This window comes from Notothenia rossii (genome assembly GCF_949606895.1).
Source record: "Notothenia rossii genome assembly, chromosome: 1".
NCBI classification, from domain to species: Eukaryota; Metazoa; Chordata; class Actinopteri; order Perciformes; family Nototheniidae; genus Notothenia; species Notothenia rossii.
Genome location: NC_136912.1, coordinates 91,720,170 through 91,742,233, shown reverse-complemented (window position 1 = coordinate 91,742,233; position 22,064 = coordinate 91,720,170). Strand labels below are relative to the sequence as shown.

At 40.4% G+C, this 22,064-nt stretch overlaps 1 protein-coding gene across 1 annotated transcript in view; it reads left to right on the top strand.

Moving 5' to 3' along the window:
• Positions 1–21,587, top strand: part of LOC307019825 (fibrillin-2-like) — a gene marked incomplete at its 3' end in the record, with an annotated part of 43,620 nt that extends 22,033 nt beyond the window's left edge. Inside the window, exons 4-8 of the mRNA XM_079650930.1 lie at positions 2,309–2,404; positions 3,110–3,205; positions 17,208–17,405; positions 21,195–21,320; positions 21,577–21,587. Coding sequence (XP_079507056.1) covers positions 2,309–2,404; positions 3,110–3,205; positions 17,208–17,405; positions 21,195–21,320; positions 21,577–21,587 — 527 coding nt within the window. The remainder of the gene's footprint in view (positions 1–2,308; positions 2,405–3,109; positions 3,206–17,207; positions 17,406–21,194; positions 21,321–21,576) is intronic.
• Between the last annotated feature and the right edge of the window lie 477 nt (positions 21,588–22,064).

The window sequence follows — 22,064 nt, the reverse complement described above, 5'->3', positions numbered from 1 at the left end:
GATCCAGGATGAAAGACGAAACGAGGACGCAGGGACACATTAAGAGCGTACAGTAGATTTATCTTCTGCTCTTGGGTTTGGTAAATGGCAAGCTCAGCAAAACTCTGCCAGTCTGACAGGAAGAACAATTAGTTTTAAACCACTGCTTCTTGGTTTTCAGATTGGCTTTCTCACATCGTGTCGGCCTGCTGCACTTTATAATACCTCAACTAGTAACAGGTTTATTGCCAAGTAGGTTAACACATACGAGGAATTTGCCTTTGTTTATTCGGTGCACACATAAACACAGTCAAAGAAGATACATTGTAAGAAAAGGACCACAATATATACAATACCATATTATACCAGCTATTTAAAGCTACACCCTTTCTGTCAAGTTCTTTGTGTTTTTAGGTTAGGGTTATGCTGCGTTCACACCGGACGCGATGCGATGTTTGGGGCCGGCGCGATTACATGTAAAGTCAATGCAGAGACGCGGACAGATGCAAATTCACTCCGACGGCAAGCATGAAGCGGTTGATGCGAATTCCGCGGCGCGATTGAAGGGGGCCGCGACAAACGCTCGAGTTGGCACACAGAGCTCACAGCTCCTCATATCTGTTCAAAAACTAGACAGAAGTTAAACAAGTACAAACCACAGACTGTCTGTGTCATGGCGAATACACTCGCTGGTTTATTTATGATTGTATAGGTCGTTGTTGTGAGTGTGGACGGTCGGAGCATTGCGTTAGCTTAGCCAATCTCCGTTCAGATAACGAGCATTTTAAAAAGGTGTTTCACCTGCCGTCTGTCTGCAGACTTGTCAAAGCATTAATTAATGGAAACGTGTATTACAATTAAATCACGGTAAAATATGTTCATTTTGTTGTAGTCAGTGCGTCTTGGTTGAATGATGCGAGTAAACACAGCTGATAGCCGCGGTGAAACCCGAGCGTTTTTAGAGCGAAGCGAATATTCGCATCGCGTCCGGTGTGAACGCAGCATTAGAGGATGCATTGCACAATTCAATCCCTTTCCTTTTAGACAGTTGAATTATTTCAGAATTTACAGGTTCAGGTTCCTCAATTACATTTCCAATAAGACATTCTTAGACATAATTCACTTCAGAAACACTTTTTGTTATATTCCATGGAATGCTCTTAACATCCCGATAGCAATGAATATATTAAATGCTTTGACAATAAATGCATAAAAAAATATCATCTGTGGAAGCCGTTGCGCTGTAAAAAGCACGACCAATCATCTGAGCCGGCCCGGCTAAAATAACTGGATGGCCTACCTGCCTGTCAGCCTTCCATCTGTGCACAAACTTATCTCGTGCCCTCATTGGTCATGTGCGCGTTCGTGTATGTTGGAGGAGGGGCTCTGTAAGGAAGTCTGAAGGAAGGGGCTGGTTTCTACATTCTTACCTACCCTACCTTTAAGTCTACTGTATATGTTATTCTAAATATAAAGCCCTCTAACCATCAAGAAACCTTCTTTAAAATGAATTATTATATGCACTCATTCAACCCATACTGATGCTCACATAACTCACATATAACTGTTAAATAACCAACTCTAAACATTGCAGCGCTGCCTAAAAACACTGTATGATCAAATCAAATATAAACGCTAAAAACCAAATGAGCTCCACCATAATCCTCAAACATTACAATCTGGCGTTAAAGTCACAACGGAGTGAAATACACAAATTCAAACAACTTTCTTTCTCATACATTCACTACTCTTTTCATCCTGTTTGGATTTTTTCTTGGCCATTGTACCGTACTTCCCCCCTCACCCAGTTTCCCTCTCCTCTCAGCAAATTCCTGCCTGACTGTAGCGTACAGATGGCTCGACTTATTCCCTCCCCCCGGTCTGCTTGATAAGCTTTGGTTTTTGTGGCCTGAGGGCCTTTAGAGCTTTGTCTGTTCATCTAAAGCTGCTGAAGAAATACCAGCGTTGTGCAAACCCAACTGGAGTGGAAAAATCCTCTTAATGTGTTTAAGTGACCGTGATAATTTAAATCACCGCTGTTTGGAAACAAGTCTAAATGTTGTGTTCTGATTGGGTAGAAATTAAGATGAAGCAATCCAACCGTCAGTGAGTTGTCCCATTCCTAAAAGTCATGTTTGTTTGAGAAAACCAGTAAATAGCTTTGGAATGAAAAGCTTTTATTAATTTAGTCACTTGCTCTCAGCAGATGTTTAAAGTTCCCATTCTTGTGTATTTTGTGATTATATTGCAGCTCTTGTTATTTGACATATCATTGTTGAAGTGCATCTGTTCACACCTGTCTGTCTGTCTTTCCTCCCCCCCCCCACAGTTCAGTCCTGTAACGTCAGGTGTATGAATGGAGGCAGCTGTGCAGAGGACTCCTGCTCCTGCTCAAAGGGATACACAGGAAACCACTGTGGACAGCGTGAGTCAAATCTGCACCGTCAGCACACCTTGGTGCATGGGGGGGGGGTCTGCTAATTGTCACCACTTTGAGAGACTTACTCTACATACTATACAGTATTTCTGTCTGTATATTTACAAGTATGCAGCTTATATAGCAATAGGACAATATAGAAAGACTATTGGTCAAACCTTTACTTACAGCATGACCAATCAGAGACACCATAAACTAAGACATATGAGGTGTCTTTGCCAATTACATAGTTAAACCAGAAGGTTGTCTAAGAGAACAAACATTCACTTTTGCCAAATGCCCAACTCCCAATGTTAACATCATTTATTTAGAGTATCTGATCCAAATGATATTCTTGGAACATCCTTCACCCTCTCACTAAGCTTTAGGGAAAATCGGTCATGCAGTTTTTTCCATAATTTGGCTGACTGACAAACTATCCAACCTGAAAACGAGAACCCCTTTGTGGAGGTCACTGATAAGTCCTGTGTAGTTCTTTAAGGCTTGATTTCTGAGTAAGAACATTTAAATAGAGCATGACGTGACGGTAACATTAGTTAAAGAATTAAAGTCATCAATGAGAATCCTCACACATGTTGGTTATACTGATATAGAATACAATACAAGTCTCATTTGAAGTTTTATGAAACATTAGGGTTGTGCTAAATGTGTTTTTTCTATGTGAATAACTCTTTTTTTCTCTGTCTCCTGTAGCTGTGTGTGAGAACGGCTGTCAGAACAGCGGTCGCTGCATCGGGCCCAACAGATGCGCCTGTGTCTACGGTTTCACTGGCCCGCAGTGCGAGAGAGGTGAGAAATCATCCTCTTTCTGTGTTAAAACAGCGCTTTGTGATATTCCACTGTCTTCCTCTCAGCTCGGTTTGTATAGCAACAATACAGGCCTGCTGGTACTAGACCTAACTTACACATCCACTACAGCTTTTGGGGAGAGAACACCTTTTTTCCATTAAACTGTCCATTCTTGTTTTGATCTTGCAGACTAATTTACTGGTATCTTTGACCTACTGTTACTACCGTACTGCAACAGTAAATGGACCTCATACCTCTGCAGTTAGGGATAATAACTGGCATTACCTGTGAGCTTATTTAATTCACCTCTAAATATTTATTGGATATGGCTGAAGTGAGCATGTGGGTTATGCTTAGCTGCTTTTCATGTTGGTGGAAATATAATTATGATCAATGACAAAAAAAGGCCAATACTGGTTTGAAAGTAAAAAACTGGTTATTAAAAACCGTAACGTTTGTTAAAAAGAAAGCTGCTGGTGTAAGGCTGCTGGGTATTGTCATGTGATGCCACAAGACATGCACTCAAAATTAACAAATTAACTCAAATATCCTACATTTCTTTAGCTGTTTGATAGAAAAGTATAACTTGAAAAGCCTCAATTTCCATGATTTTATCTGTATGATATTACATAATTGATTGTGGCTTATGTCTTCATTGACATATTTGTTGCTAGTATAAGTGACAATCAGGGTACGCATGCAGAGCCAACCACCAATCACAATCATTCTTAATAAATATTCTTATTTATTTATTTGTTTTACAAACTAAAGCAGGCCCTGCTAGTTTTCAAGCACCATATTTCTTGATTATGAGCAAGGAACAGGAACAGCACAGAAAACCCCCCGCAACTTTGGCTAAAAGTAGAAGCTGCTTTGTCGTCAACTGGTGGAAATTAGTAATTTTTCATATTGCAATATCAAAATGTAGCAATGTCAACATCGTGCAGCCCTACCACCATGAATTCCTTGACTTATTCATCGTTTATCAAGCATGGGAGTGAACCGGCCCTCCGTCATCAAGACTCCCTAGCCATTAATGTTAGGACGATATCAGACCACGAAGGCTTTGATGTGGCTGAGCAGTCATGAGCTATCAGTCAGACGTTCAGAGTCAGTGCTGCTGAGAGTTCAGGCTCCTCCAACGGGATGACTTCATCAGAGAGCTCAGACAGGCGGTGGGTGTCCGTCTCCTGAGCTCTGAACAGAAGTCAGAGGTATGTGTGTGGTGGGAAGTGATGGTGGGGTGTTGGAAGTAGGTGGTGCAGTCCCAGTGCAGATGGGAAAAATACCTGAATCTGTTCACCTCAGTTCACCTCAAAGTGAATGAGACTACTAAAGGTCATCACTCCGTACATTAGCCGTCTTTAGCTTAGTGGTTACTAACAAGTGTTTACATTTGACTACTTAACGTCATCATGCTCAACATTAGCCACCTTTAGCTTAGTGGTTGCTAACAAGTGTCTAAATTAAACTACTTAACTTCATTAGGCTCAACATTAGCCACCTTTAGCTTAGTGGTTGCTAACAAGTGTCTACATGAAACTACTTAACGTCATCATGCTCAACATTAGCCACCTTTAGCTTAGTGGTTGCTAACAAGTGTCTACATGAAACTACTTAACTTCATTAGGCTCGACATTAGCCGCCTTTAGCTTAGTGGTTGCTAACAAGTGTCTACATGAAACTACTTAACTTCATCATGCTCAACATTAGCCACCTTTAGCTTAGTGGTTGCTAACAAGTGTCTACATGAAACTACTTAACTTCATCATGCTCAACATTAGCCACCTTTAGCTTAGTGGTTGCTAACAAGTGTCTAAATGAAACTACTTAACTTCATTAGGCTTAACATTAGCCACCTTTAGCTTAGTGGTTGCTAACAAGTGTCTAAATGAAACTACTTAACTTCATTAGGCTTAACATTAGCCACCTTTAGCTTAGTGGTTGCTAACAAGTGTCTACATGAAACTACTTAACTTCATCATGCTCAACATTAGCCACCTTTAGCTTAGTGGTTGCTAACAAGTGTCTACATGAAACTACTTAACTTCATCATGCTCAACATTAGCCACCTTTAGCTTAGTGGTTGCTAACAAGTGTCTACATGAAACTACTTAACTTCATCATGCTCAACATTAGCCACCTTTAGCTTAGTGGTTGCTAACAAGTGTCTAAATGAAACTACTTAACTTCATTAGGCTTAACATTAGCCACCTTTAGCTTAGTGGTTGCTAACAAGTGTCTAAATGAAACTACTTAACTTCATTAGGCTTAACATTAGCCACCTTTAGCTTAGTGGTTGCTAACAAGTGTCTACATGAAACTACTTAACTTCATCATGCTCAACATTAGCCACCTTTAGCTTAGTGGTTGCTAACAAGTGTCTAAATGAAACTACTTAACTTCATTAGGCTTAACATTAGCCACCTTTAGCTTAGTGGTTGCTAACAAGTGTCTACATGAAACTACTTAACTTCATCATGCTCAACATTAGCCACCTTTAGCTTAGTGGTTGCTAACAAGTGTCTACATGAAACTACTTAACTTCATTAGGCTCGACATTAGCCACCTTTAGCTTAGTGGTTGCTAACAAGTGTCTACATGAGACTACTTAACTTCATTAGGCTCAACATTAGCCACCTTTAGCTTAGTGGTTGCTAACAAGTGTCTAAATTAAACTACTTAACTTCATCATGCTCAACATTAGCCACCTTTAGCTTAGTGGTTGCTAACAAGTGTCTACATGAGACTACTTAACTTCATTAGGCTCAACATTAGCCACCTTTAGCTTAGTGGTTTCTAACAAGTGTCTAAATTAAACTACTTAACTTCATTAGGTTCAACATTAGCCACCTTTAGCTTAGTGGTTGCTAACAAGTGTCTACATTAAACTACTTAACTTCATTAGGTTCAACATTAGACACCTTTAGCTTAGTGGTTGCTAACAAGTGTCTAAATTAAACTACTTAACTTCATTAGGTTCAACATTAGCCACCTTTAGCTTAGTAGTTGCTAACAAGTGTCTAAATTAAACTACTTAACTTCATTAGGTTCAACATTAGCCACCTTTAGCTTAGTGGTTGCTAACAAGTGTCTACATTAAACTACTTAACTTCATTAGGTTCAACATTAGACACCTTTAGCTTAGTGGTTGCTAACAAGTGTCTAAATTAAACTACTTAACTTCATTAGGTTCAACATTAGCCACCTTTAGCTTAGTAGTTGCTAACAAGTGTCTAAATTAAACTACTTAACTTCATTAGGCTTAACATTAGCCACCTTTAGCTTAGTGGCTGCTAACAAGTGTCTAAATTAAACTACTTAACTTCATTAGGTTCAACATTAGCCACCTTTAGCTTAGTGGTTGCTAACAAGTGTCTAAATTAAACTACTTAACTTCATTAAGTTCAACATTAGCCACCTTTAGCTTAGTGGTTGCTAACAAGTGTCTAAATTAAACTACTTAACTTCATTAGGCTTAACATTAGCCACCTTTAGCTTAGTGGTTGCTAACAAGTGTCTAAATTAAACTACTTAACTTCATCATGCTCAACATTAGCCACCTTTAGCTTAGTGGTTGCTAACAAGTGTCTAAATGAAACTACTTAACTTCATTAGGTTCAACATTAGCCACCTTTAGCTTAGTGGTTGCTAACAAGTGTCTAAATGAAACTACTTAACTTCATTAGGTTCAACATTAGCCACCTTTAGCTTAGTGGTTGCTAACAAGTGTCTACATGAGACTACTAAACGTCCTCAGGCTCAACATTTGCCGCCTTTAGCTTAGCTGTTTTGACGTGAAGTCATGTGAACTGGCTGTTTGTCTATAACATAACTTTAGCTTTTTACTTCTGCCAATGACATTTAGTTTTCAACTACTAAAGGTCGTGTTAATATGTGGAGATTATCCCACTAAACAAAACGTATAAGTATCATAAACCAATCAAACCACTTGGCTTAGGCTACTGGCATTTGGATATTACTCTAGGTTATATTGTGATTTTGATTACATATTGATTAATAACGTAGCCCTATCCCCCGCTTCCTCCTGCTGTTACACTGAAGAAGAGGCACGTTTTAGGCCTAGGATTTGACATGCCTTGACTCATTCAAGTTTTTTTCCTGCTATCCTTTTCCTACATACAGTATATACTTAAAAAAGCTTGTATAAAACATCAATGTTCTTCTTCTTCTTCTTCACCTATTGGTCATGTTCTAGCGTTCCTCTTATTCTCCATCCCTTAAAGTGTGACTCCATGGAGCTCTGGGTTCTTGTTTTCTTGGAAAATACAACATGTTGGGAGTAAAGTTTGTCAGAGGGAGCCTTAAAGACATCTGGCAATAAATACCCCCCACCCCCCCCCCCCCCCCCCACCCACTACCACCTCCACCTTCCCCTGACATCCCCACAGGACTGACAGAATAGACTTTCTTTGTAGAGCGAGTGTGGACATTTCCTGACGAGGACTGGAGAAAGCTAGGCAGGCAGAGACAGAAAGAGAGGAGAGGGAGGAAGAAGGGAGGGACAGGGTGAAAATGAAAATGGTCTCCCCAGCTGTGTACACAGAGAGGGGAGTACACACACTCTTCATGCTGAGGGAACGGACAGACTGCAGGTATTCACAGGGGAAACACTTATAAATCTTTGTTTGTGTGTGAGCTCTCTGCTGCCAAATATCGCTCAGCGGGAGAAGAGTCTGAGCTACATTTCTCAAATCGACTCCATAATTCACAAGACATCATATTAGTGACAGCAGACTTTAAAAAGATCCCAGCCACTGTGTGCGTGGGATGAGAAAGCTGGACCTCAGTAATTTGAATTTAATCAGCTATTTGTCAACGCAGCTTGAGCAAATAGGTCAGGAAGGACGTTTAAAAGATTGTCATTCAGTTTGCCAGAAAACAGTTTACATTTGTTATCGCCCTGACAAGAATATCCATTATTAAATTGAGAGAAATATCCTACGGGATGCTCAATAATTGTGATTAATGACCACCAGTGTATCTCTTTAATATTAGCTTTGGCTTGGAATTAAATGGGAGTCCCTGGTGTGAGCTTCGGGGTTGTTATGACTCTGTTGCGGTTTGAGAGTTTGTGCAACTGAGTCAGTGGATTTACGATGATTCAGTGAAAGACTGCAGATGAACTGTGATTGTGAAGCCAGTGAAAGTCCACCAGTGTGTGATGGATTCATGGGAAACTCTCCCGTGTGCGCGTGTCTGGGATGTGCAGCGTGTGCCTGAGGTTAGCAATTGAGTTTGGTTAGCGAGAGATAGAGTTAGTCATCCCTCCTAGATGAAAACAATCCAACCATCTCTACCATGAGTGCCATTATTCTGCAGCTTCTATATGCCAACGTCTTGCTTCTGTATATGAATGCTTGCTTCCTATATTCAGATTCAACTGTATTGTCATTACATAGCACATGTACTAGTGACAAAATGTAAGTTTAGGCATCTGACCAGAAGTGCAAAAATAGCGGTGCAGGAGTCTACATAATGAGAATAATTATACATGGAATTTTTATAAATAGAATAATTATAAATAGGCTATAAATATAAAATATGAATATATACAGTGTAAACGGCATTGACAGTCCAATATATAAACAGGTGGGTGGTGGGTATGGGCTTGAGTCTATCAGCGGGCAGAGTTCAGCAGGGTAACAGACCTGGGGAAGAAGCTGACCCTGAACCTGCTGGTCTTGGACCGGAGGCTCCTGAGGTGCCTCCCCGAGGGTAGGAGGACATACGCATACCTATATGCATCCCTTTATGTGAGTTCAGTTTCTCAGAGGTGCTAGTATGGCTTCATACTCTTCTTAATCGTATCTAAGTATTATATGCAACAATAAGTGTGAGAATCAAAGTCTTGTGTGTTTTAGTATACCTGCTTGCACTCAAAGATAAAGGGGTTACCCGTGTGTACGCCACAGGTTTGGAGTCACAAATATGAGGACTTTAGATTCAACCTGGACTTAAACACGATTTCATCACGATTTAAACCTTTTGGAAAATACTTGATACCTTCCCCGGAGTTCAATTATTAAACTAACTTCAGGTCAAAACATACAATAGAAATACTAAAACTATGAGGGGAAGCCAAAATGTGTAAAATACGTTATTGAGCGCTAGTTTGAAAAAAACTGAGCTCTTGTAAAACCAAAAAAAGTTTAGTTTTTTGTACATAAACTAAACTTTGTTTCTATTGTCCCGTGTTATGCCCCGACACTCTGGAACAAACTACTCAAATCATGCACGTCCGCAGAAACGCTTACTATTTTTAAATCGAGACTCAACACATATCTCTTTGCCGCTGCTTTTAATTGAGATGATCATATTCGAACTACAGTATCCTTTTAAACATGTATTGTATGCCTTTGGTGTTTATTTTTATTATTTTATTATCTTTGCTTTGTAATGCCTGTTGTAAAATGCCATTATATAATGTGTTTTTACTAATGCTGTCAAAGTTATCGCGTTAACGGCGGTAATTCATTTTTTGAATTAATTGCGTTAAAATATGTAACGCATTTAACGCATGTGCATAATGGCCCGCCCCATACATCCCACCAGCGGCAGCGCTGGGGTAGGCTTAGCCCCACCATAAAAAATGATGTTAAAATAAGCAAAATAAAGTCCGCCAACTCGCGCCGATTAAATTGCACAGACAGCAGTTAGTAAGATTGATTTCATTAGTCACTTGTCTGGAAATACCGAAGACTAGAAACGGTTTTAAAAACGTTTGTCACGTAGTGATCGTCTTCTCAATAGAAAATCTTTGATAATGTCTTCTGGCCAATCAGAATCAAGATAACGGCGTGGTGTTGTTGCAGGAAGTCTTGACGGAGAATACTTTTGCTGTAGTACATCTCTATATACATCAATAAAACATTACGTGTTGATAGAAATCAACACGTAATGAAATAAGACCCCACGGTTTGATGATTGATAGGTGTGTGGTCTGTCTTTAATTTTTGACACACAGAACAATGTTATAATAAACATACATACTGTATGTTAAATGCATATATCCGCCTTCTTTCATTTATCTTTCCATTTACACAACAATATACATAAAGAAATGGCATATTTTGGACATAGTTCGCATGGTGATTAATCATGATTCATTAATCTTTAAGCTGTGATTAATCTGATTAAAAATTGTAATCGTTTGACAGCCCTAGTTTTTACTGTATTTATTCCTAAAAAGTCTTTTAATTTGTTTTGTAAAGCCCTTTGAATTGTCGCGTACAGAAAAGTGCTATATAAATAAACTTGCCTTGCCTTGCCTAAGGAATACTTGACGATGACATATGGAAAATAAAACATTAGGACTCATTAAGTCTGGACTGTGGACCTGTGTAACAGTGACTCGGTCCCACTTCATGTGTCTGCAGAGCTTTGAGTCTTCCTGCTGAGTCCACTCCGTCTCAGTGGACGTAAACTGGCTTTTTCTGGTCAATCCCAATCCCAGCCAGAGACAATCAAGTGGAAATCACAGAGGACAAACTCTCGCTCCAACAGGCGGTGATGCCAGGGCCGTTTGGAGGAGCTTGAGGTGTAGGAAGCGGGGCTATTTCTGCTCTGTTGACTCTGGATAAGAGCGGACAGAACATGGCTGGACAGGATGAAGGGTGGGACTCCAGGGCAGGATCAGGTCACTCTGTGGAAAAAACCCCCGATGACAACTGAGTTTCAGTCAGCCAGTTTGGAGCCGTGCTCAATTAGATTAGCAGCGGGTCTATGAATTATATACTAATGCAGCTTGACTCTTAATGCAGACCCCATATGTGTGTTTCCCATATGCAGGAATTTCTGCTGGAAGACACACAATGAAACCCAAAGGATCAAATACCAATTTAAAAACTAGCTTGGAGTTTTAATCCACGTCTGGAAATGCATCCAACATACTTTTGTGTTCCAGATGAAATCATCGTGTTATGCTGAGTGTAATTAAGAACGACACATTTTACTAGCTGCTTTAAGTGTCTGCTTTTCATTGAGCCGCTAAATTATGATGATCCGTCTACTAAACAATAAGTAGAAGAATTTATTCACCAGGCTCTGGTTTATTCAAATCAAAACTGGAGCAGCCGCGCAGGATGGTGATGAAGGCGGTCTTTTGATCAGCCACATTACTCTCACTACCCCCCCCCCCCCCCCCCCACACCCCATTGAACAAGGAACATGTCCCATGAGTGGTAGTTGTTGATGGAGTCTGGAGCCTGAATGTGAGTCTGAGTCTGCGTGATTGTTCCACTGAATTGTGATGGCAAGTTTCCCAAAACAGCGAGAGTAGCTGAAGAAGTCAAAAATAGATTATACAATACAATGTGTGAAATATGGATTATTCCTCAGGGGGATGTTAACAATTCAAGGGGAAGTATTGTGACAAATGCTGTTATCAGCTTCTGAAATATGAAATGTTCCTGCTTTTTTTCAGATTTTATTCTGCCACATAATAATAATTTTGTTAAAAAAAATGTTTTTTTTTGTGTCGATATTTCCACGTAGTCTACTCCACTCTGTACAGCAGAGTTACCGTCACACACACTTAGAAGATAGCTGAGGGCTTATCTCTCTAATTTCCATTCTCCCACAGTCCCTGTGTGTGTGTGTGTGTGTGTGTGTGTGTGTGTGTGTGTGTGTGTGTGTGTGTGTGTGTGTGTGTGTGTGTGTGTGTGTGTGTGTGTGTGTGCGTGTGCGTGTTTGTGTGTGAAACATTTAGTCACGTTTGAGTGACTGCTTTTGGTGTTTGTGAAATGAAAGGAGCAGAATCCTCGGGGAACGATAAGGGATAAAAGAGAAGAGTGGTTTCAAGCTTGTTGATAATGGCACAGATAAGACTAACAGGCCGCTGTGGTTAGATTTAATGAGTATAAACATCCCACACACACACACACACACACACACACACACACACACACACACACACACACACACACACACACACACACACACACACACACACACACACACACACACACACACACACACACACACACACACACACCAAACAAGCCCACACATTTCATTTATTTATATCGAAGGACACAAACAATGTGATGCAATCAGATATTCCACAAGAGCCGCCAGCCATGCGCTCAGTCTACACACACACACACACACACACACACACACACACACACACACACACACACACACACACACACACACACACACACACACACACACACACACACACACACACCCCCACACACACACACGCACACGGAGGATAATTAGAAAGCGGCGCTATTCCTGAACAGGTGAGTAACAGCATGACGTGTAGGCTCGGAGTAAATCGTCCAGCTGTATAAAGTCTAGAGAGGACATCCGGTTTACACACACACACACACACACACACACACACACACACACACACACACACACACACACACACACACACACACACACACACACACACACACACACACACACACACACACACACACACCCAGAGGCAAGTGTATATATATATTTCTCCTAATTCATTTGTCCTGTTGGCCTCCTGTCATAGGAAAGTATGTGTGAATGATAATAACTTCATTTCAAGCTTCTTATCTACCGAGACGTCTCTTGGGAGTTTCACAAGTACATCAGCAGTTATTAATGAATGTGAAATAAGACTTTTCCTCGTGTCTCGGGCCATTTATTTCCGTGGAAGTCCTCAGGTCACTGCTCCTGTCCCATCTCTCCGATCCCACAGCTGGATTCAGGAAAAGTTTTCCCAGAAGCCTTAACGTTCCAGACAGGATTACATACGTTCTCACTAACGGTATTCTATCGTCCTTTAATCCAACTTTCGTCTGAGCGAAGTGTCACAGCCTTTGATGTGTTAACACGCGATATTAGATTATTATTTGGTCCAAAAAATACATGAGGGGTCAGATCCGGGTAACGGCGTCTGATGTGTCTGTCTGGGTAATCTGTGCGGACTGATGTGGGTGAAAGGTCACGAGCGCTTTAAGCAAACATGGGGCTTGGTTACATCTGGCAGCCATTCCTGGAAAAAATGACTAAGTGCTTGAATTTGTGAAATAAATGTATAATAAACTTGGAAGAATCGGAAAACTCCATTAAGTCTAAGAGAAGGACGACCAGTTCTCATTACCAGAGGAAAATGGCTTTATTCATTCTGCTGGTCGAGAGTGAAACTGGAGACGTCTGATTGAAAGACAGCGGCTGATTTAAAGCTGGATGGAGGACAGAGGAAAGGATCTATCGAGCAATTTGTGCACTAAGTAGACTAGATTACTTCCGAATGTTGTCAGCAGGTCCGCATCAGGAAGTTAGATCTCTCCCTTGTCCTAACCTGCCCGGGTCAGGGCTAACACGTGTCCGCTGACTTCACATGCTTTAAATACAGATACCAAACAAAACGTAAGCACAGAAGCCTGCGAACCTTGATTGGTACGGTACATATCTTTTTTATTTGGTGTACATGTATACACTGGTGTTCTCCAGACAGATGATCAATGTGGGAGAGTCTAATTTCCTCTGAGAGGAGACACTGTTTTCTTAAAAAACAAAGACAGAGGGTTGGAAGCGCCATTCCTTTTTATTTAATGAAGTACTCCCAAAACAAGACTGATTGCAGATGTTTAAAAAATAATCTCATATGTTGGTTACTGTTGGGATGGCAATCATTTCACATTACGTATGTCAACAAAGGCAAAACATTACATGTCACTTGATAGACGCCTTTATCCAATGGACTTACACGAATTCAGTACTGTGGGTAATCCCCACAGGAGCAATTTGGGGTGAAGTGTCTCAGGGACACAACGACATGCTGACTGCAGTGGGGTTTGAACCTTTGACCCCCTGTTCCAAACTCCAACGCTCAACCCACTGCACCACACGCCTCCCTGTCAAATGCAAAAAAACAATTGGTTTGACCAACACGTTGTAACCACAGCTTTATTTAGCTTCTTGCTTTTAGAACATTTTCTAAACACTGACCCTAGCAACAAAGGTGTATTGACGATGATTAATCTTTTCTGCATATTTGAACAGTTTTCGGTCGTATTATTTGATTTTGAGTGTTATGATGGATTCCAAGAAAACAAAATACCAAAGCAAAAGACTTTGAAACAAGTTTGTATTTATATATCTTATTAAGTTATTGTAAAAACACCCTCATGTTTCTGTAACGGCTCACTAAAGCTTCAAAGTGATGTTGATTTTTTGCTGAAAATAGTCCCCAACAGATGCACTTTTTACCTATTGTCAATTGATGCTTGATACAGTTCACATTTTAGGTTTTAGGTAAAGGAACTTTAAACTATATGTGCATGTATTTCTATGTACAGTATAACCCTGTAGGCTGAAGGAGTGTCCAGAATAGGGTAATAAAGGGAGTAAAGTAAAAGAGTATTGATAGATGGAAAATAGTTGGTCGGGTTCTTTTTATGAGGTTTGCTGAACATGCAAAATCTTAGCAGCAGTCTTTTCTTTAAAGCAGGGGTGTCAAACTCAATTTCATCACGGGCCACATCAGCGTCATGGTTGCACTCAAAGGGCCGGTTGTAACTTTAAGACTATATACAAATACATGTATAAATATTTAATATATATAAAATAATGTATTATATTACATGATTGCCTCTGCATTGGATTATTATCGGATAGGGTAATAACTTCATAATTAACTACGTCTGAAAGCAGAAAGGTCAAACCATTGCAAGTCGCTTTCAGTGTGCATGTCACAAAATGATTTAAAAAGAAAAGCCAAATTCTGGAAAAACTAAAAAAAATAAGTGAAATTTGGGAAAAAAAGTAACATTTAAAAAGAAAAAGTCTACTTTGTGATGCATTGTGGGACATGTAGTTTATGGGCAACGTGCTACTGTAAATCGGCATGTAACCGTATAATAAACATATATTCTTTGCAAGCTCTTGTGGGGCCACATGAAATGAAGTCGCGGGCCGGATTTGGCCCCCGGGCCTTGAGTTTAACACCCCCGCTTTAAAGTATAAGTCTAGTATTAACTTGTAGCAGTGTATGGAAGATGGAAGATCAAAAAGCGTCTGCTAAGCGAGATTCAGACAGACAGGAAGACCCGGAGCAGCAGAGGGAACTGAAGACAGATGGAGGAGCTCCAACCTGCACTCTGCATGCTCACTTTGACCTACTTTGCTCTCTGCGTCTCAAACTCTTTGCGATCCCCTTTCATGTAGCACAAGGAACCAATAAGTCTGAAGAAGGACTCCCAGCAGACACCAGCGCTGATTCCTATCTTGTCCTCCCCGTTTTGTCCATCAGAGCTGAGCATATCCCTGTCACAGCACTTTGTCTTTCATCTCCTATGTAACAATCTAACAATCTACTGTTTTAATAAGGGCTACATTCAGTTTGGCGCCACTGCCGAGAACCTCATAAGAGTTTCTGCCACAAAGGAATCCGTCATTATTAGCCTGTATTATGAATGAAACGTCGTATTGCTGAAGTGGTTTCAGCATGACGTCATTGTGAAGTGCTTTTAACGAGATTTAACTGCAAGATGACCACTAAAGACTTTTTGTTCTCTGAATGACTGTCTCCTTGTTGCCATCCTTCCCCGAGAGATAGACTCTGCAAGAGACATGTGTGCTCTTGTGTTATTGTTAACATATGTCCCGTGACGTCTTATTTGTTTGTGCTTTGTCCTGAAGATGACATACAGATGTGTTAATCTGTTTATTTCTAGAGTGAATATTTGCAGTGGTGCGATGTAATGTACTTAAAGAGGGCCTATTCTTTGTGTTCGTGCTTTTACTGTAGTGTGTTATAGAGCATTATTTTAATCATCTAAAATTGGCTCCACATTGACGAAGTAAGGATCGATGTGTTTGTAAGATATACAAATTAAATGATATAATTAAGCAATAGCTCACGACAGGCCGTGGTATATGCTCATTATATCACAGCTAAGGGGCGTGGTTCGGCCCGACGCGAAGCGGAGAGTCGACAACCCCCTGCAGACTGCAGGCAGTTTGCTTTTCAGCCCAACGGTATACTGTTTTTCTCAGACGCGGAGGGATACTGACTTGTGAAAAGTAATTTACAATTCTACCCGTGGTATACGCTCAGTATATCACGGCTAAGAACCAATCAGATTGCTTGATTTGACTTGTCCGTTTTATAATATTCTATAAGGATATCATTCAGTGATAAGAGCTTTTTAGTTTTAAACTGAAATATATTTGACCACATTTTCCTAATTTTCTTAAAACTTGTATTCCAAAGAGTTTTTTTTTTTTTTTTTGAAGCCATATTTTTGGACATTTTTTACACATTTTCCAGAGATTTTTCACACGTTTTTTGACTTGACGTTATTTTGTATTTGAGTATTTTAAAACCAAAGTCATTCTACTTTTACTTAACTCAAAAATCTGAGTCCTTCTTCCACATTTGAATATTTCTCTTGGGGGGGATTTTCTTTCTTTTTTCTTGCTCATATCCATAAAAATAGAAACAGCCACTGTTTAACTCCTGATTAAAGTAGTGGAACATGCTTGAGGTACTTATTAACTCAATTCCTCCGGCAAGAAACAATCTGGATTTGTTTTGCAGTCTATTTTTAGTAGGTTTAATAGTAAAAAGCCTGAAATCACATTCTCTGACATGTTGCTACTAACTCCCATATTGTTCTTTTCAAGTCCTGATTAAACCTGCTACTTAGAAACACTTCTCTTTGTGAGTCAATTGTTGATTCACTTGGAACAATCAAACTGTCAGGATGTGTTTTAATGTCCACTGAGTCATATGAAATACTCCTCCATTCCTCCCTGTGTTGTGAACATGAGACAGAAAGCACTGCCTCAGTTAGTACGATATGACAGGAAATATGCCTTCCACATAAAGAAGGAAAATTCTCAACTATGCACCAAAAATCTGGTTTCATTTTCTTCTGCGCCAGATGTTCTCCGAGGAAATGAATCACAGTTTTATCATTTAATCAATCAAATGTTGAAGCGGTCACCAGCAGCTAACCGAGGGTTCTTCTCTCCGCAGACTACAGGACGGGGCCATGTTTCACCCAGGTGAACAACCAGATGTGCCAGGGCCAGCTCAGCGGGATCGTCTGCACCAAAACCCTCTGCTGCGCCACCATTGGTCGAGCCTGGGGCCACCCCTGCGAGCAGTGCCCCGCCCAGCCACACCCCTGCAGGAGGGGCTTCATCCCCAACATCCGCAGCGGAGCGTGCCAAGGTCAGATCAGAGAACTCAGACACATACGGCTTTATCACTTTCTCTTTCTGTTCCCTTTTTTGTGTGTAGCACTCAACATGTTTGGCTAATTTGAAGCTAATGTACCTGCAGGATACTTACTGACCTTCTACAATTAGTCGAATGATTCAAATAATGAACTAATGGCGATAGCTGAAGTCACGTTTACATTTATTTTCTGGATTATTTTTAAGCTAATGTTTTATCAGGGTTCTGCTAGTTATGGAGAGGGAACATAGCTCAAAAGATCTCTACCAGACTGTCAAAATGTTCATTTCTGATTTAAAGTTGGGCTTTTTAACATGTAAGTCAATAAGGAGTGACTCCCATTGAGCGTGCCTCATGTGGCCAATCAAGGAACTGCATTTTGTAGCCCGTCATGTTTCTGATTGGTCCAAATTAAATTACATTAAATGTAATTTAGAAGACACTTTTATTCAGAGCAACTTACATACACTTGACTACATTGTCAACATGCCTTCGGGAGTGATATGGGTTCAAGTATCTTCCCCAAGGACCCTTTGACACTATTGGCCCCCTTAGCCACAGTCAACAATCAGTTCTGTACAAAAAAGTAAAAAAAACAGAATAAAACCAAACCTTATTCTCTAATAGCTCTCATTCGGTGCAAACAACCGCCAACACCAAATTCCCTGTCTTCCAACTATTTTGTATTTTAGTATGTTGACCTGGCAGATCTTCTTCTTAACAGCGATGAAAGAGGACACACAGACTTTTCTTAAATGCATACACACAACATCTCCACGATAAAGAGTTCAACCATTACTTTATCTGTCATCATCTCAGCTGCAGTTCCTCCCCACAACACCCTCGAGGTAGTGTTAACAACACGGCGGGTGTGTACACGTAGGACGGAGAGAAGCTTGTGTTTCCTCTTAAGGTCTTATTCAGCAGATGCTGTGGACATACATCTCCATATCCCTGTAAACATTGCACAGCTGTTCCCTCAATCACAGACCCATTTTAAGGGGGGGGGGGATCAACAGTAGATGTCACAGAATTGGTGTACATTATCTGAAAGCTTTTCGTGTCATTTTCAGGTTATAAATATGTAATAATTATAGTTTTTAGGGCTTAGAACATTATGATGGAAGTATATGATGGATATCAATTATTACTACGATTATTGGGTTGATTCCTTGATTTTGTAAACATGTTTTACATAGAAAAATTATTCTAAAATACTACATTTAGGATTTATGAATTTACGGACCACCTTAGAAAAACCCATGCTGTCATCTGATTAAAAAACTTTACATATTGAGATAATTTTTTAGCAATTGTAAGGAGATCACTTCTCTCAAAACTGCCCCAAAAGCCCCCTTATTATACATTTGAGTGCCTTTGGTAATTAACATAACATGTCTGTAAAGTGAAGACTCTCAGGTATTTTCATCAAGATAACTTGAGGTGAGAGGTTGAGGGCCCCTGCGAAATTGGCTTTTCAAGTGAGTCTTGCCCGAACTGAAGATCAGCATAACTCAGGAGGGTTATTTAGCCGCATTCCCGACAAAGCTAGCAGCACATAGTTGGCGCTAATAGACACCTTATGTAGTTTCATAAGATACTAGGAATGTAGCTTTAAAACTGAGCCTGTTACAGCCTCTGAAAAACAAACGCTGCAGTAGCTGAGTTTAAGATGTTAAGTCAGGATGGGGCCAACACAGAGCTTGCTTCATGTCAGCCAATGATATCAGAGTAATGGCAGATGACTAAAAGGCATGCATTAGGAACATTATTTTATAAACCTTATTCATTCACAACAACAACACTTAACAAGGGACCAAAAGAGTGATACATGGAGATTATAAGAGAGACTCTGAGATAAATATGAACTTGGATTCACCTCCTTTCATCAACATTCCTGCCGCTGGTGTCCCAGACTGCCTCTGCAGGCCTCTCTAATAACCTATGGCCCTGACCAGACTAAGCAATAAGACCGCATCAATATATGACATGTGTGGAAGTCTTGTCCCTCGTTAAACTGAACCCCGCCGGGCTCTCCTCGCCCGGACACACCCAGCAGCGCCCTGGGCCGTCTGTGTTGGTGGAGGCACTTTGTTTTTCTACTTCCACACTTCAACAGTATCACAGCTAAAGAGATCATACCTTGATGTGTTTAGGATGGGAAATGATATGTGATTATCTGAACTGTTGTTTACATTCACCAAGAAAGTTATGGTGGCCTCATACTGTAGCACTACTTGTTATTAGCAGATGTGTTGACAGGGTGTACAAAGACCTGTTCCTAGTATGTGAAGATTTGAGCACGTCCGCCATTAGTCCTGCGATTCAAATAATGACCAAATTAAATGTAACTAAAGAAAGTCAGTCATGGATGTGTAGAGAGGGAGATGTGGCCCTCTGTGCAGATCTGTACAATCTCATCTGATCAAAGCTCACATTTGTAGAAAAACAATAGGAAAAAAAAAAATATTTCAGTAGTTTCTGATTTGTTTTAGTTCAGGAATGTTTTCCCACTGGTTCCTAAAACTTGGGAGAACTTTTTTCTGAAGCTCAAAGGCTTGAAAATGAATGTTCTCTGTGTTTCCGTCTAGTTTTTTTTAATTACTTAAATAAAAATGTATAAATGAATGTGACATCCCTGCAGCGTAAACAAGCCGATAGCTTAGGTTGTCCGCAAAGGAAAACATTTATATTACTAAATTATGCATTAAAGGGTTGAGGTTATACAGCAGGACACCAGACGGACCAAATAAATAACAAAACCATGCATTATTATGCTGTCAGCTATCCAGCATTGATTAAAATCCAACACTCCACCTTGTACAGACGTTAGATACATGTAAGAACATTGTGATGATAATGCTTCACTTTCAATCTTTACTTCTTTACAAATTATTTCGGGGCAATAGGTCTGTTCAATCACATCTGGGATCAGTAACTGGTTTGTATTTAGCTCCACTACTCACTGACTCATAATCCTCTGCTCTGACTTTCTTTCTCCCCTTCTTCCCCTCTCTGAATCTCTGTTTCTATGTTTCTCCCCTTTCAGTTTCTTTCTTTCACACACACATTAACAAATGTAATCGCCAGAGAGCCTGGAGCAACGTCTCTCTGGCAGAGGTACAAAGCACACCTGACCACAAACCAAATGTCCAGGCTCCAAATCAGGACTTTGGCTGGAAGATGCTTTCGTTCTTTCGTTTTTCTCCCTTTAGCCTTTTGGCAGAGAGCGGTTTAAACACTAGACTTCTTAAAGAAAAGCAAAGATTGATTGATTTACAATGCCAGGGTCCTGCTCAGTGACCCACTGTGTATGTGGTATGCGTTTTCCAGGGAAGAAAGGATCAGAGATAGGTTTCTTACAGTAACCCACCCTATGTCATATCCCCAATAATTGGGAAAATGACTCACATTGAAAGCCGGGAAAAACCTACATTTAAAAACTAATTTCCTGGTCAAACAAGAGCAGGAGTGGGAATTTATAGAAGTGGAATTAGACATCACAGACAGCGCCAAGTACTCCTTCTCACCTTTACTTCATTCCCTTCACAAAGATGTACAAAAGAAGAATGTAAAACAGTTTTTTTAAGACTGAAAGCGTGCCAGAAACATAATATCTTTTAAAGAATGTCTGAAGTTAGTCTGAGCTCTTTTTTCGTAGTCTTTGGCCTATTACCAAAATACTTTAGGTTGCTGCTCCATTGGTTTACAGATGCCAGTTATTATTATCACATTTAAAGCTTATGCCTCTTCTTACAAATGTCCTTTCCTTCCTTCTCTTAGATGTGGACGAGTGCCAGGCTGTGCCAAATCTTTGTGCCGGAGGAACTTGCATCAACACCGTGGGATCCTACGAGTGTAAATGTCCCGCAGGCCACCGTCAGAGTGAAACCAGCCACAAGTGTGAAGGTAAGTCTCAGCTAGAAAGGACCAGGAGATTTACCCATTTAACTACATTAAGGATATTGGAAGTAGACATTTTCGTCACACTCAAGTTAACCACATTCAAGTTAACCACATTCCAGTACAACGAGACGGAAAACAAATCTCTAGCCAGGTTAGCTTTGTTAGCCATTATTAGCTTAAACCAGTTGCTTGTGGTTCACACCCATACACTGCAACAACATCTCTACACATAACACTTGGCATGCTGTGTGTACGACAGATTTATTGTGACATAAATAAGGCAGAAGTCTTATTAAACACGATATTACTGTGACTACCCGATCCGCATCCCTACCCGATCCGCATTGCGCATGTGCGAGATGGTCCGCCATATTGGACAACTCCATACGGCAACCCAAATAGTACACTTGACACAGACGGCTGCCCAATATGCATTGCGCATGCACGAGTTAAATCCATTTCTCACTTATTCTGTACTCAACCCAAGAAAAGGACCCAATAAAAAGAGTTGTTAAATAATAGTGAAGTCACGTTGTAATAATAATAACTCATCTCTCTCGGGTTTTTGAATTTTCTTTTTCTGCTTTGCCAAACGCCACTGTGTCAAGTGTCCTATTTGAGTTGCCGCATGGAGTTGTCCAATATGGCGGACCATTTCGCACATGAGCAATGCGGATCGGGTGGGGATGTGGATCGGGTAGGGATGCGGATCGGGTAGGGATGTGGATCGGGTAGGGATGTGGATCG